This window comes from Clupea harengus, chromosome 19 (genome assembly GCF_900700415.2).
Source record: "Clupea harengus chromosome 19, Ch_v2.0.2, whole genome shotgun sequence".
In the NCBI taxonomy this organism is placed as follows: Eukaryota; Metazoa; Chordata; class Actinopteri; order Clupeiformes; family Clupeidae; genus Clupea; species Clupea harengus.
Genome location: NC_045170.1, coordinates 8,823,505 through 8,839,840, shown reverse-complemented (window position 1 = coordinate 8,839,840; position 16,336 = coordinate 8,823,505). Strand labels below are relative to the sequence as shown.

The 16,336-nt window shown below is 41.5% G+C and overlaps 2 protein-coding genes across 2 annotated transcripts; both read right to left on the bottom strand.

Moving 5' to 3' along the window:
- Nucleotides 1–721: 721 nt before the first annotated feature.
- Nucleotides 722–4,789, bottom strand: LOC116224961 (alpha-tectorin-like). Its single transcript, XM_031586037.2, has 4 exons — nt 2,497–4,789; nt 1,887–2,173; nt 1,148–1,727; nt 722–930 (listed from the first exon to the last, which is right to left on the bottom strand). Exons 1-4 carry the CDS (start codon nt 2,543–2,545, stop codon nt 740–742), a joined length of 1,107 nt encoding a protein of 368 aa, XP_031441897.1. The 5' UTR covers nt 2,546–4,789; the 3' UTR covers nt 722–739.
- A 129-nt stretch (nt 4,790–4,918) lies between these two features.
- krit1 (KRIT1 ankyrin repeat containing) lies at nt 4,919–16,056 on the bottom strand. Its single transcript, XM_012832895.3, has 17 exons — nt 15,665–16,056; nt 14,914–15,066; nt 14,483–14,639; nt 14,177–14,269; nt 13,725–13,854; nt 12,728–12,971; nt 12,315–12,430; nt 11,775–11,918; nt 11,289–11,445; nt 10,109–10,216; nt 9,639–9,795; nt 9,047–9,198; nt 7,664–7,830; nt 7,167–7,254; nt 6,619–6,825; nt 5,534–5,650; nt 4,919–5,290 (listed from the first exon to the last, which is right to left on the bottom strand). The coding sequence occupies exons 2-17, from the start codon at nt 15,010–15,012 to the stop codon at nt 5,201–5,203; spliced, it is 2,226 nt and encodes a 741-aa protein (XP_012688349.1). The 5' UTR covers nt 15,013–15,066; nt 15,665–16,056; the 3' UTR covers nt 4,919–5,200.
- Between the last annotated feature and the right edge of the window lie 280 nt (nt 16,057–16,336).

Below are 16,336 nucleotides of genomic sequence, written 5' to 3'. Positions count from 1 at the left end.
AGACACCCTCAGGCCTGAGAGCTCACTCTTCACATGGAATGGCTAAATCTTGGGCCCTATTCCAGGGAATCTCTATGCAACAGATCTGCTCTGTTGCCTGCTGGACAAACCGAGGCACCTTTGTGCGGTTCTTGATGTCACTAAGACCCTGGTAGCTCACTCTGTTCCGAGTGTGGGTTCTACATGAGTTGGACCCCTTTCTCACCTCTTCTACCTGTGGTCACCCACACAGTAGTGCATAATACTATATTGGGTTGACCACATAGGATGAATCTGGAACCACCTCTTTGAGGGACCACCTTTCAGAGGGGACCATCCTTCTGGCTGATTGTCTCACTATGTGTGTGGGAGGTATCCAGATCTCCCATAGGCTGATCTCGAACGCGAGATGATGATAAAGAATGATAGGTACTTTGCTGTAACCCCAGTTCCCTGAAACATCGAGTGGAGAGATCCACCAAGCATGCCCCGCTTTCCACTGAGATATAGCAGCACATCAATGTCTAATACGCCCACAGGTGGGGGGAGGTACCACCTGTGGCATTGTGCTTGTGCTGCTGTCTGAAACCAGACTTGGTGCAGTTGATGCAGACTCTTGGAATGTTGTCAGTTGGCTTGTGCATAATAACTGGCATGAGAATAATTTAAGCCTATAGCCTGTATAGTAGACCTAGAAATGAAATGAATTAGCCTGTGTAAAAATGAAACCAAGAAACGTAGGTAAGGGATAAAAACATTTTTATTCAACTATTGTGTTGTCTAAGCAGAGCTCGGTTTTGCTGACACATTTGTTGCCGCTGCGTATGTAGCCCTTGTCACAGATACAAGCTTGAACACATGGGAGGTCACATGTTGAGTTGCCAACACAGGTTGGTGTGCATGCACTTCCACACGGTTCAAAATGGCTGTGTGCTGGGCAGTCAGGATCATCTGTAAAACAACAGAAGTGTCATTCAGGACAAGTAGAAACATTCATTGAAGCTGTTCCTTCATCAAATGACATCTGGTTCATAACCTTACAAAACTCACTTCTAAGCATTTGTCTGAGCTGTTGCCGTTAATAGGACAGGTCACAGGAAGAATATTCTGAGGTTTTGTTTGCAAATCATATTTATCAACCTGTAATATCAGCCTGAGGGATACTCACCACAGCGTGCCAGGTGTCTCCAGTCATGGACTTTCATTCCAGCTCGCTGGCAGGCATCTGTGTAGACCTGCAGGATCCTGCACAGGTAGTCCTTGAGTCCACCGCCCCTGCAGTGGTCAAACTTGCACATGTCAAAGAAGATACTGGGGTCAATGAGGGCATGGCAGTCCCTGAACTGGAGGTCCAGAATGGGTGTCATCATGCCACAGAACATGTCGGCGGCCAAGCGTTTGCCAAAGCTGCACTCCGCGCATTCACCAGTGCACTCGTCCGTGCAGAAGTCTTCACCTTTCACGCCTTGTACCCTCCAGCTCTGACCCATCTCAGTGACGCTTTTTACCAGAGTGCCATTGGACATGGCGAGGTCGTCATCCTTGTTCATGTTGAAATTCCCGCACAGACCGCAGACTTTCCCCATGAAGCCGCTGGGCATGGTCACTGAAACGTACTCCTGCCAGTCGTACTGCACAGTCATCCCAAAGTCCACCCACATCACCACTGAGAGACCACTCTGCATCAACTTGACTGTTCCCAAGCCATTGTCGAAGGAGGCTGGCAGACTCCATACTTGACCGTTGACCTGAAACAAACCCATTTGTTTATTTGAAGAATTTTATTTAGCATTACTTAAGTCTTCTGTGGTAAGAGTCACAGAAAAAAACTCAGGGTGGGGTCATACGGGAAAAGTCAATTAAATGGAATGACTTTGTGCAAAAAATAGTAACGTTTTAGCACTTACTTTTACTGTGCCAAGCTCTGAGCGGATCATTTGGATCTTGAGGCTATAGATGTGGATGGTGACCTCGCTAACTGCAGTGAGGTGAGTATCAGGCAGGACTTTGTTTGTGACCTCAACCTCAAACGGGGGATGGTGGTAGTCTATGTCGCAGTTCTTGGCCATGGTGTAGGAGCAGTTTCCCATGAAGTTGTAGAAATAGCCATCGAACGTGCGGAAGTGAGGGTCGCCCATGGCCCAGCAAGTTCCTGTCTGGGTGGGGAAAACTGCTGGCCCCGCAGAGCTGTGCCCTACACAGAGACATCACTGTTACTGCTAACCTTCAAGTATCTAAGGCATATCTAAAGCTAAGGCATTTGGGCAAATTAGACAGTTGTAGTCAGACAGATCATAAAACTGTCATAAAAAGTTTCTGCATTCTGTTTAAATTTCCCAGTAGATTCCTCTCACACATATGCATATTAATGGCATGAAGGGGAATGCAAAACCCATCTTATTAGAGCATAATTATCTGCACATTGTGGCTCAGATAAAGAAACACACAGGCAAATTGTGCTAACATCTGTAACTCTGTAAAGAAAAACCAAAATGGAGCCTACTGTGGGCGGCTTACCACAGAGGAGCAGAGTGACCGTGACACAAAGAAGGGCTTTTACGTCCATGGCTTCAGTCTGAAAAGAGAAACAGTGAAGGATTGTGAGGAAAAGTCTGGACCTCGTTACACATGAAAGTAATTACATAAAACACAAATAACAAATGTTTGCATTGGAAAATTATAAATGTGTAAAGCATTTGAGTATTGTTGTTTCACAAGATATCCAACAAAAACAAAAAATAATGCAGGTCTTATAGCCACTACAAAGTCTAGCTTCTCAAAGCAGTGTGAAAAGAATACTATTCAACCAATACAAACAGATGGTAAGAGACTTTGTTTACTTTTACATTTATTCAGTTAGCAGACACTTTTAGCCAAAACGACGTATAGTAATATTATCTACAGCCAGTATATATTAATATGGAGGCCTTTACCTGAGCTTGCTGAGTGAGGAAATGGAACAAGGTGAGCGTGCCTTAAATTCAGTCAGCCTTTCAGTTGGTAACCAATCAGCAATTTGCCAAAAAGGTTACGCAAGTCTAACTATCTAATGCTAATACTCTTCATCTAAGATTACATTGTTAACATGTATAGCTATACTATCAACACCCTGATGGGAAAAATGTCAAATTGTAGGGAATAATAGAGGTGATGCAGATTAACAGTCAAACTATTTTATCATATCAAATCACACAACCATTGATATACCAGAATCTGTGTTTGTGTGTTTTGGTTTCCTGGCAGCCTCTTGGCAACGTTGGTGCCGCTAGTCTAACTGACTCCAGCCCAGGATTGAATAGAATATTACTAATACAATTACACAGGTTGGTAGGACCCCAGTAAATTAACGTTGTGGATGCCACGCCTGTTATGTAATGTCGGCATTTCATATGGAAGGGGTCATGTCACACACGGACATACAAGAGCATGGCTCAATTACAGAATATAAGACTTATGATTTCATACGAGGGTTACTGCAACAATGTTGTACATTGCTGCTAATATTTGTAGGTCTCCAAGAAACTGTTGACATGGTGATATGTTTCTTGTTTTACTTATCTGATTAGCACTCGAGAGTCCTGAGAGTGAGGTCAAGTGCAGGATTAGGATATTGCCACTCTATTAATCAATCAGAGATACAGTTTAAGAGTTAGGCGACAAACAATCAAGGAACGTTTTTGGTCGGCACACACCCTTTGATAAGGTCAGTAATTAGAATGATTAGAATGGCGCCATCTACCCCACTTTCCATGGCACATTTCACTGACAAATATTCCCACAAGTCATCTGTGTGCCTAATTAGAGTTTCTAAACGTGCCATGCTAAATCACCTCCAATCTGGAAAATTTCCCATATGTCCCCCTCAGTTGTTTCCACCAGAAGTTAACAAAATTATAGCAGTTTGAATTAAGGTACCCTCACACAAATTGCACTTGCACTGTCTGAAGTGTGTTTTTAGCATTTTAACACCGTTGAGGATATCAAATTGAAATGTTCTACTATGACTAACTTCTACCAATCTGAGTGCTGATTTATCCTAATCTAACCTATTTACCATTGCAGTAGGAATTCCTTCCACTGACAATCATATTGGTATGCATTGTATCAAATAACTGCATGTCTTTCATAGAGAAAAAAATGGATTGCCATTTGGCGCCGTATTCAAGGTCTCAAATGATGCCCCAAATCCTGCGTAAATACAAAGCGTGTACTTAGTTCACATGTACAATCTTTATTATTTCCATATTTCAGCTTTGTTGCTGCATTTTAATGCTTCTATCATTTTAGATCTTACCCAAGGCTCTAGTTTGCAATATATTTGTGTCTGCCGTTTGCTGAATGAAAAACATGCAGGTACTTCATCCAATTCACACCAATATTGATTGTTGGTGGAGGAAATTCCTACTACAATGGTACTCTGAAATCTTAAAAAAAAAAAAAAAAAAAATGTAGAGTGCATTAAAACCCCACTTCACATCATTGTAATCGTTGAAAATGTGAGGATACCTTAAGTCGAGTTGCCATGTTTTTTTTTAACTATTCTTGTTAGACTCTTTTGCCTGTGCCCATGGATGGAGTACAGGTATACATGACAAAAATGTGGAGATAAAACTGAGGGGGTCCCATTCTTGTAAAACAATTGCAAAGCAACATGACCTCAGCACTAACAGATCATAGAAAGTCCATAACCGATACACAGATAATTTCTTTCAAGGCCAAAACTCAAAATTGAATGAATCATCACAGGAAGAAGTAAATATGTCAAGAACTGATTATGCATCACTGTGTTTGTGTGGAATCTACATCATGATTGATAATGATGCGATTATAATAGCTATAATTTGAACATGTGTGTGGGTGTGTCTCAAACTTGTGTGAACAGTTTATCTTATCAAATGTGACATGAGAACATTTGAAACAAAAAATAAAGCAGGCTCAGTTAGTGGATATATTATTCATTTTAATAAAACAGAACCATTAAATACACATATTTACAATCCTTGGAAAAATATGAAAATTAGCCTTTTGTAATGCTAAGAAAAAAAAACTATCATGACATGAATAGCAATAACTGGGTATTATAATTCAGCATTATTGTGTTTGGTGAATAAGTAAAAAAACAAACAAACAAAAAAAAAAAAAAAAACACAAAAAGCAAATAAGCAATCAATTTATAAAAAGTACAAAGCAACACACAACACGCAATGGGAAGTTCTGGGTGTTAACCGTAAGCATATTTGTCTGAAGAAACTCTGTCATTTGGAACGATCTGCCCACTCAACTTCATAAGTAGCTTCACTATAAGGCCAGCCTGGAATAATAATAAAAAACGAAAATAATAATAATTAGGTAAATAATAAATAAATCATTAGGTATTCATCATCTTTAACTCTCCATTGAACAGTCCCTTTGATAATAGCCACTATTGTGCAGTCTTTGTGCTACTGTATGTCCAGGAAGAGGGTTTTCAGTTCTACTGAACAGCACCTCAATCCCAGAATAGTGTAGATAAATACTTCCATGGCCCTCACCTGTGCTGCGTGTACGCACTCACCTGTTTGGTGTGCACAATGAAGTTTATCTTGTTCTGGACACTATGGATCTGGAAGTACTGGTCAGCTTGACCCAACTGCCACATGAATGACCCATATTCCAGACTGATAAGCAGCACCTGAAAACCAACCAAACAAACAAACAAACAAACAAACACACACACACACACACAGTCAGACACACACTAAAAAATCTCTCATTATTATTACTCATTATTTGACGTTTACACCTGTGACAGTACGCATGGCGACCGTCACGGCAGCCATGCGCTGCCCCCATTTACGAACATTTATGAATGTGCAATTGTTTGCCTATGTGTGTTTTATGTCTGTTTTACGTGCCCGTATGCAGTTTTTATATGTTCGGTAACCATGTCATTCATCATACACATGTGAATAATATTAGTGCTATTTTCAACCATTACACCTATTTACCGTTGTTCAGTTTCTCGTCTTGTGTTTGTTTCTTTGTTCGTTTAAAGAAGGTCCAGCTTTGTTTTAATATTTGTTATGCTGTTATCTGATGTGTTGGCTATGCCTTCAGACAGCAAGTGTGCTTGATATTTAATACTACCATTTTCCAGCTATTTGGAATGGAGTTTAGCTGCTGTTTAAGCCTAATGGTTTTGCCTGCCTGAGACACCCCTGTAGGTTTCTGTATAATGGCATGCGCCAATTGTAGCCAAGTATTCAAGCATTATTTAAACATGGCTCTTCAGTCTTTCTGGGGAGCAGCGGATGGGAAGACGTAAGTGTCAGTATGCTCCTAATTTACCTTCTGACTAGAGATTGAGGTCATATTAAAACAGTTGGCTGTTTATTTTATTCATTGTTTTGACTATCATGTCCATTTATTTTTTGTATTGTAAAGTGTTTTTTTGGGGGTATTTTCATAATTTTTTACCGCCTTTTGGCTTTATTTGGGAAAAATAAAGATTCCCATCCTCTACAACCTAACCTCCTGAGTCCTCATGAGAGTTTTCCATCTTGCTCAAACACATCTACCCTTAACAACACCCATTTGTGTTTTGTTGCCCAAGTAAACAGATAGATGGATGAAACAATAACATGAACATCAGGTTGGCACCTTGGTCTCCATGTTCATGAGATGCAGGCCCTTAGTGTTGACCCCGACGTAGACGCGGATGACCTTGTGGTTGCTGGAGCTGGCCTTGGTGAAGACCTGGCCGGTGAAGAAGGCCGCCCCGTAGGTGGGGATGTCCCAGCAGTTCTGCAGGAAGAGGCGCTGCAGGTGGTGCATCTCCTTACTCACGCCCTCGCTCGTGCTCAGACTCTACACAGGTCAAAGGTCAGTCACAATAATGATTAAACTGCACCACAAACACGTGTTGAGTGACTGGTGCTCTTCATTAGAACTTAGGTACAGTACCAGTCAAAAGTTTGGACACACCTTTAATTTAAGTGTTTTCTTTACTTTTATTATTTTCTACATTGTAGATTAATACTGAAGACATTTAAACCACGAAATAACTCATATGGAATGATGTACTAAACAAAAAAAGTGTTATCTACCATGTAGAAAATAATAAAAGTAAAGAAAACACTTCTCAAAAAATGAGAAGGTGTGTCCAAACTTTTGACTGGTACTGTACCTTAGTGGGACGGGCACCTTACCTTATACTCATGGAGAATTCTGTTGGTCCAGTGGTGTGCTTTGCTCTTGACTTTAGATATGGGCACAATGGACTTGAGATTTTCCTCACTAGTCATAAACCCCCAGAGAAATAAGGAAATCAATTTAGGATGCAAGTAAATAAGTAAACCTCATTTATATAGTATAGTGAAATCAACAATTTAACAACAAAAATATATAAAAAAAATCAACAACACAAAAGGGACTGATTTAAAACACAATAACTGGAAAAAGTTACACCATAGGTAAAGGCAGAGGTACCAGGGGTCAAATGTCACCAGCAGCGTTTGTAATCAAAGTACCAGCTCATCCACTGAATATATGGAAATTGTACTCCAATTAGTGTCTTGCCATCCAAAACACAAAGAACATCTAATCTAATATTAACATGCTCAAGCATCCGTTGTTAAATACATCCTGGGTGCCCTTCAGGCTCACTGGTAACAAGCATACTCTGACAGCCGACGTGTGCTCTTACTTGAGGAAGCCCTGTTTGTGCTTCTTGCTCTCGTAGTTTCCGTAGATGATCTGCAGCAGGAGACTGGCGAGCGTGATGAGCTTGCTGTCTGGAGACGGGTAGTAACCCTTCAGGAGGCAGTGCCTTGCCTCGTCAAACATGATCAGGATGGACAGTGGGTCCTCCACCTGCAACCAGACCAACAGTTAACAACACATGCTCAACATGTACAGGAGAACAAATGATCTGGAATGTTCTGTAGACAGAGTATGTAAACATGTAAACAAGTGAAATGCACCCATTTCTTTATTATGTTCCATGACAGTTCTCCAATTTTGGGAGAAAATCTGAACGGTCTACAGTCGGTATATAGTCTATGTGCCTTTTCATCTGCTTCCCTGGCTGAGCCATCAAATCATTGTGTCATGTTTACATGCGCCCTCTTGTGGAATTGCAAGAAATCTCACTAGTCCGCTGACTGAATCAGGTAGTCCCTACTATGCAGGTGTCTATCAAATATTGTCAAAATTAATTTGCAATGGAAGTATTTTCACTGCATACCCAGAATGTTAGGTACCCAGTCATATTCTGAGAGTCCCTCACACATGTATTTATGCATTTAGGGGCAATACAGATAAATACCCTTATTCATGAATGCCAGTGACATGTGACAGTGATGGAGTAATTACCCTTTTTACACCACTATTTATTTTAATCGCTCATCAAGTGCTACTAAACCAACTGGCTTTATCTGAAACAGTAATTGCCTTATTCTTCATGCACAAGTGGGTCTCCATGCACAAGTGTGTTAAATTATTAATTTCAGCTGTTTGTTTCCCCACCAGCGGGACTTGCATGTCATTATCCCAGCCACTGAACTCATACCCCTGCAGACTTCCAGCAGCCAAGCCCTACCAGCTCACACACACAGAGAGTTATAGAGGGAGCCCCACACAAACAGACTGATATTACCATGGGAAACATTTATGGGCATCGTTGTTCAAAGACTGTTTTGACGTTGCGCTACTTGAACTTTAAAAGGTGCTGAGAAAGTCCCACATTAATAGGAATTCTAATTCAGCACTGCCTAAAAGCCCACACTGCCTCATGGCCTGCTCTGTTGACTGCTGATGGAACCGAATATTGCTATTCTACTGTTGTAAGAGACATGAACTAAGTGTTGAATTATTTTGTATCTGTAACCCATACCCCTGGATATGTACTCTGTCTGTCTCACTGAGGCCTAAAGGGTGGGGGGGTTTATTAATATGGTCTGATCTGTGAAATTCACCAAAATCTAAAACACTGCTGACCACTCAAACTTGAGTGTTGAACTTGACTGTTGCTGAAAAAGCAGCTGGAGTGAGTGGTGTTCCTCGGTAGTGTGATGGAACGCTGGCACACCTTCTTCTCGATGTCGAGGGGCAGACGGACGTCTCTCCTGAGGAAGAGCTGAGGGTGCTCCCTCTGCGGATCCAGAACCGTCAGGTCCGTCACAATCTCGTTCCAGATCCGCAGGTGTTGCAGGGGCTTGTGGTAAGGCTTCAGCTGGAGACCTGTAGAGAAAACACACAAACACTTTTCAGTTTACATAAAAACTAAGGAGCACACACACACACACACACACACACACACACACACACACACACACATCCTAAACAGTGGCTAAATGCGATCAGAAGCACTGTAAACTCTGATAATTACATTAGTATGTAAAGTTCTGATGTAATCAACCAAATTTCAACGGCCCATTAATCCTATGGAATATGTTGGCATGAGTATATAAAATATCTACTAAGACTATATCTAAAAAAAGCAACCAAACCAATTCAACCAAAGCAGAACCAAACCAACACAAGCAGAAGGATAAGATTAGCATCAGTGAACCATTTGTGCTCTTATACATCCTTATCACCACGTCCTGAATAAGGCCCTTTAAGCTGAAGAGGGCGCTGTTGTGACATTCTGGGGACGGTGCGCTCGTGTGTTTACTCACTGAGGTTCTCGGAGCAGATCCAGATGGTGAAGTACTGCTGGGTCTCCTGGGAGAGGCGCATGCCCTCCATGATCTGCTGCACGGACGTGTTGTTGCCGTGCTTCAGCTCCACGGAGCGGTACGAGCCGTCCATGCGGTAGATCCGCGACTTCTCATACTGGCACAACAAAGGGACCAGAACAAAAAAGAAATGACGTTAACCAGCGCATCATTTATATTAAACCAATAACAATTTACTGAACAGGAAAGCACACCAGCATCGAGAATTCAGCTGGATTCCCAGAGGATTTCACTTCATAGAAGCTCACTGAACTGGAGATCGTTTCACTATAAAACGTTTCCAGTGGCGAGAACATGACATGATGTACTGTATTTGTCAAGACTTCAGCTTCAGTGGTATTTTACCCATCGCTTCCAAGAGACTTAAGTGTATGTTATCCAAACGGCCGGGTTAAGGCCTTCCCACTAACCGGTTTGTTGTTGGCTTCCTGCAGGAATTTGACCGTCTCCTCCCAGTCGTTCTGCTTGTTCTCCTCACAGAGCTGTAGAGGAGACCTCTTCTGCTGGTCCTCAATGTGCTTCAGATGGAGACAGACTCGGAGTTAAAACAAGTCCAGGCCCAACTTCAACAGAACTCAACCAAATTCAACACAAAAGTGACATAAATAACAAAACGGTGATAAAATGTCTGTATACATCAAACACTTCAACAGAACAACAAAATTCAACGCAAAAGTGACATAAATAACAAAACGGTGATAAAATGTCTGTATACATCAAACACTTCAACAGAACAACAAAATTCAACGCAAAAGTGACATAAATAACAAAACGGTGATAAAATGTCTTTCTACATCAAACACTCAAAGCTCTAACTAGCTTTCTTTTTTACAGTATCTGAACAAAAGGCTGGGGGGACTGTTTTATTCATCATTAGCTACAAATGTTCACTGATGCTAGATATGCTCTGTGTCTGGGAAAAGCATTTGCAGGGAAAACACGCGTACGCATGGTCTCAAGGTTCATATTTGTAATTTGCAGATTGGCGACACCAAGAGGAACTAACGGTGATGCAAGTAGGCTTATTGGTCCATGTGCTGATCATAGTATTCTCTTGTACGTATGGTTAATAGTGTAGCCTGTTACTGCCTATTACTGCTGTAGCTGAACTGTCAACATAAGGATCATGCCAGTTATAAAGGAAGTGATCACCTGGTTGACTTCAAGGTATATTTAACAGCACGGAGGCCATTATAAAATGTTGCTCTGCAGAAGTGCCGGATCTTGGTAAGAATACATTTTCATTATATTCATTTGTCCTATTATATTAAACCTGCAGGCAGCGCAGCAAGAGAATTTCACATTCGTCCATAGGCGTGCCCTCCGTGGGGAAGTTTAGCTAGAAGATTTAAGGTGCGTCTGGAACCGTTGAATGACAATTGTGGGGGTGGACGTTAAGCGTGTCCATGTGTACATGATTTTACTCTGATGAGTCTCTTTCAGATTTATGAAGAGAACAGGCACATATTGTGTGTCCGTGGTGTTTGATAACTCCAACAAAAAACCTTGTGAAAACCGTGGGATTGTGCGTACGCATGGTTCTATGACAGGTTGTACACAAAGATTGTCAAATATTGCCCCTGGTCTTACCCGGTCTATCTCTGGGTGCTGAAGGAGGAGCTGGACGATCTCTTTATGGCCCCCTCCGGCGGCGAAGTGTAAAGGAGAGCTAAGCTGGCCGTTCAACAGGTTGGGATTACAGTTCCCTTTCTCCAGAAGCATCTTGGTGGCCTCCACCTTCCCATACCTACGATGGAATCGCATGTGGGGAAAAACACACACATCCAGTTTCACATACTTCCAGTGAAGATAAAACATCCCTCTGGACACTTGTGGTCTAGTTACAAAATATCCATTGCATTCAGTTAAAAACAAAACCAGAAATGTAAATAGTAATGTAATGAAATTACCAAAATTCTACAATGTGTAAAACACCAAGCCATACAATCTGTTTTACAATCTGTGGGCAGCCTATTTATTTATTTATTTATTTATTTATTAATAGGGCTACATCTGGAGTGTTTTGTTACTGTTCCAGATGTTGCTGGGGTCCTGGCTGAGCGGTTGGTTACCCACCAGCAGGCGTAGTGGATGGGTGCCCAGTGGTCGCTGTCCAGCTGTTTGACGGAGAGGCCATTTTCCAGCAGTTTGGACAGCAGTTCCGTGTCCCCCTCACAGGCACTGCGGTGCAGGGGGAAGTCGTCCACCCACTGACGCTCCCTGTGGCCACACACAGACACAGTCACTCAGTGCTTCACGTATTAACCAGTGCTGCAAAGCGTGTTACATCACAGCATGTTAAGCGCTTATCTGCTTCACTGAGTTCATAACAAACTCCTGGCTGTGCAATGTGTGGAGGAATTCCACTGAAGTCATTACAAATATTAAATAACCACTTTGGAATCTTGGCAGGGTTCCATTACCACTGATTATGTTGTTGTGGCAGAGCTTATGAACGAGAAATGCTGGGTTAGCAAGTTAAACAGACTGCTAACAGGGAAAGTAGATTGAGGTGGTGGATTTCTGTGGAATGTGTGAGAGTGTGTGTGTGTGTGTGTGTGTGTGCACCTGCTGCTGTTGTATGTATGATTTAGTGTAAAAGAGCAGGTCGCCTACTTGTCCTCAGTCACGCTGTTCATGCTGTGCTGCCACTTCTCTCGTTTGGGGATCTGGATTTTGGAGTAGTCAGGAGCGCCCAGGCCAAAGTAGGGATTGATGATGACTTTATCCACCTGTAAGGTGACATTCATAAGTCTGTATCAGTCTACCATTTTAGGGACAAACCCAAAGGGAAAAAGATTGGGTATCAAATATAATCTAGCCAAGGCAAACGTAATACCAATCATAGAAAAAGACAGAGGAAGAGACAGACTAAAACAGACAGACGAAGGGCAAAATAGTAGTCAGCGAGAGAGAGAGAGAGAGAGAGAGAGAGAGATGAGGGGCAGAGAGATGGAAAAAGAAAACAGTAGAGAGAGAGAGAGAGAGAGAGAGAAAGAGAGAGAGAGAGAAAGGGCCTGCGTCCTCACCCTGTTGGTGTACTGAAGGTCAGAACCGTAGAGCGGGTTGAAGATGCACATGTCGGCCTTCTCCAGCGACATCATCTTGCTCTTGATCTCCAGCGCCGTGTAGCCCATGTGCAGCGGGCCGTCACTCTGCCAGCTCTCAGGCGCGTACGCCGGGTTGCTGACGTTGGTCTTGATGCGGTCCAGGGGCGCCGGACGGAAGAGCGCCGGGATGGCGTGAGGCACCGTGTGCTGCTCCGCCAGCCATCTGCAGCACGCCACAACGAGGTGAGAGGAACGAGAAGAGATGAAAAAAGGGAAGAGAGGAGTGAAAAAATAAGTAGTGAGAGGAAGATGATAAAATTACAGGAAGGCGCAAGAGCAAGTTGGTGTGGGCACATAGGAAGAGCTTTGGTAACACAACTCCAGCTCAAAAACCGCGTTGAGATGGTAACAAACACAGACATTCATGCAGCTGAGCCTGAATGGAAGGTCTTCTTTCATTTTGAAATAAAAATAAATGGTGTTAAGAAACTGTATTTAAAAACTGTGTCATGAAAGTCTCCAGTCTGAACCTTAGCATTGTATAATTCTATGCAAAGTATTTCTAGACCTCCCAAAAGACATAACAGAGGAAAAAGGTGTTTGGCTCCATAGTCATTAACAGTTTGTCAGAAGCTTCAGTAGGTGAGTGAAAGCTGAAGTCAAAGCTGAATTAGAAACAAATCTAAGAAATGCCTATGCACATCCTGAATGCCTATCTTTAAATCTTTTTAAAGTGTTGTGGGGTAGGGTTTCTTTTTTGTATAATCAAGGTACACAATTTGGAAAGCTGAGCCCAGTCCTAAATCATAAATCTCAGATTATCAAGTCAGGTATAAACTGTCTGGCAAAAGATGCAGATCATCTGAACCTAGATACCTTTATCTGAGGTAAACCTGTATGATTGTGGTGTATTTATGAGCTTTGAGGAAAAACAAACAAACAAACAAAAATGTGAAAACAATTAGAGGAGACTTACTTGTCCAGTGCCAGAAGCATCTTTGAGGTGATAGATGAGAAGTGTGTGCTTGTCTCGCTGCAGACACGCATGATGTCCTGCAGGCAGTAGAAATTAGGGCTGCCCGGGTGGTAGGTGGGTTTACTGTTGTCTTTGGTTGAAAAAGGGGGTAGAGAGAGAGAGAGAGAACAGGCCTGAGGTTGTGGTGGTTATTGCATTTCCAGTTTTCAATTGGTAATGTTTGTGCTCGCTTCATATGTGGCTGGCCCACAAAAGTAGCCTACATTTCCCTTTGGAATCAATGATATATGAATCTAAATGAAATTCTAAATGTCTTCAAGATTCTAAGTGAGACTTAATGAGCATTTACTGCTACTTCAAAGGTCTTGAAGCCATTAAAAGGGTATCAGAGTTCACATAAAGAGCATCAACACTAAACTAAGCATAAAAAAAACTTCAAATGCGTTTCCAACCTTTCACGTTGATTGGCACAATAAACAGAGAAGCCTCTTTTCCTTCTCGGTCCCCATCCAGGGGGAACTTCTTCATGTGCACCACACGCTTTCCTGCAGGGAGAACCAATTAAGGATTCAATCGCACATATGTAGCCAGTTCCTGTCTATGACCCTTCCAATGGTTTATGATGGGAAAAGTGGACATTTACTAAACTGGAGGCATTCAAATTCATGTGTGATATCTATGCATAGACTATGACATATCTACCCACTCCCCTATCCGCCCCAAAGGTTTTTTTTAAAGTAAAAAACTAAGTTGTTTACCAATCAGTCCCTGATTATTAGAGATTGGTTTTGTTGATTCGTCGACATAATCCAAGATGGATCTGGCTTGGTCTCCATTAGATTGGATTTTAGTTCCAAGCAGAACTTTTTTCTTCTTCTTCTCTTTCCCTTCCAGTGGAACCTCAATCAACAGGATCTACAGGACACGCAAACCATTCATTACGGTCACTGATGTAAAGCACACACATGTAGCCTTATGATAGAATGACTTTAAAGGTGTGATTCAAGCGCAGACATTTATTTGATGTTCTTCTGTATCAAGTGATACAATACTAATGTACAGATTTATTTTTAAACGTACACCAAAGTGAAGGCCAATCCTTTTGGTAAATCCTGTTGTTGTTGTCGTTAATCAAATAGTAAAGCTGTAGATGTGAGAACCCGTCAGAGAATCATAGATTAGACTGTACCTCATAAGCCTTAGCACGGTATTCTTTGGAGGTCAGGCTCACAGTATTTTTTGGACGGATGGCTGCAACAAACACCTCTTCCAGCTCCTGATTTCCCATTTTGTAGCTGTTTTTTTACTCCAGTTGGGGACTCTTCTTGTAGTGGCCACATGCCTGCAGTATTTGGGTGGTAATAATAATAACAACAAAAATTATAATAATTATAATTTTGTCATTGTTCACCTTAGATACTAAAAATATCCAGTAACATTAAAAGTGTACCATAAGTGCTTTAAGCTCTTTTTCATACGCAACCCCAAACACCAACACATGATCATCGAATTAAATCATCGAATCACAACAAAGTGATACAAGGATAAATATATGCTTATACTTATATAGCCACGCAATTTATACGATAGATAACTTGTGTATATTGAGGAAACTCAATATAGGCGTTGAAGTCACACCCCGGAAATAATTCAGACAGTGCGTCTACTTGGAGAAACTTGTTGAATCGAAACGACAACAACAGAGTTATAAACACTATCAGCTAGCGCACCAATTCCAAAGTGGATTATTTGTACAGACTATACAGCAGACATTTAAATTGCAAAAATTATTGACTGTTCCTTCAAAGTGGAATACAAACTTATAAGTACCAAAAGCTAGCTAGAAAACTGTGCTAGCGAAGTACAGCCAACTTGTGCGGAGCTAACTTATTTTGTGGCCAGCAAAAACAAATCGTGTAAAATATTCTGTTACGACTTACCTAAAAATCACTGGTTTGTCATGACTTCAATTGAGTTACACACTTCCTCAGCCATTCTGTTTCCTAGTGCTCCCAATCAGACGAATCCTTGTTTCTTTAACTTCGTTTGATGCCCATACTAACTAGCTGTCTATAGCTAAACAGCTAAGCTAACGTTAGTCTACTACTTCTGTGACAGTTTTTGTTGCTTCACTATACGAGTTCCGGGTTACGACAGTAAAGTTTCAACTAAATATAAGTTCGAATGATATTTGTAGAACGTTTGGATGATAGTAGAGTATGTTATTTTAAACGAAACAAAACGCCTACTTAATAACATCTATAAAACGTCACGGACGTGTAAAGTTAGCTCGGTATCTGTCATTTGATAATCCAACAGAACAGCCACAGCGTCAATAAAGCGCTTTTCCGGTCAGTAAAGGTTCCAACTTTTTCAGTCAAAGTAAAAGTCTAAATTAAACCTGTATCAGACTGTCTATTTGTATTTCTACCTATGCAAAATATAATTGACTATGCATGCGAATCCTGTTCATCCGTATTTACTGCAAAAAATGGTACAATGGTGAAAGGTTGTGCTAAAACCCTGCATTCATTCAAAGTGTGGATTTTGAGTAGTGCAACTTTACTAGAAGCAAAAACGCAATCACAACTTTGGTCTCGTTTGACTGACAG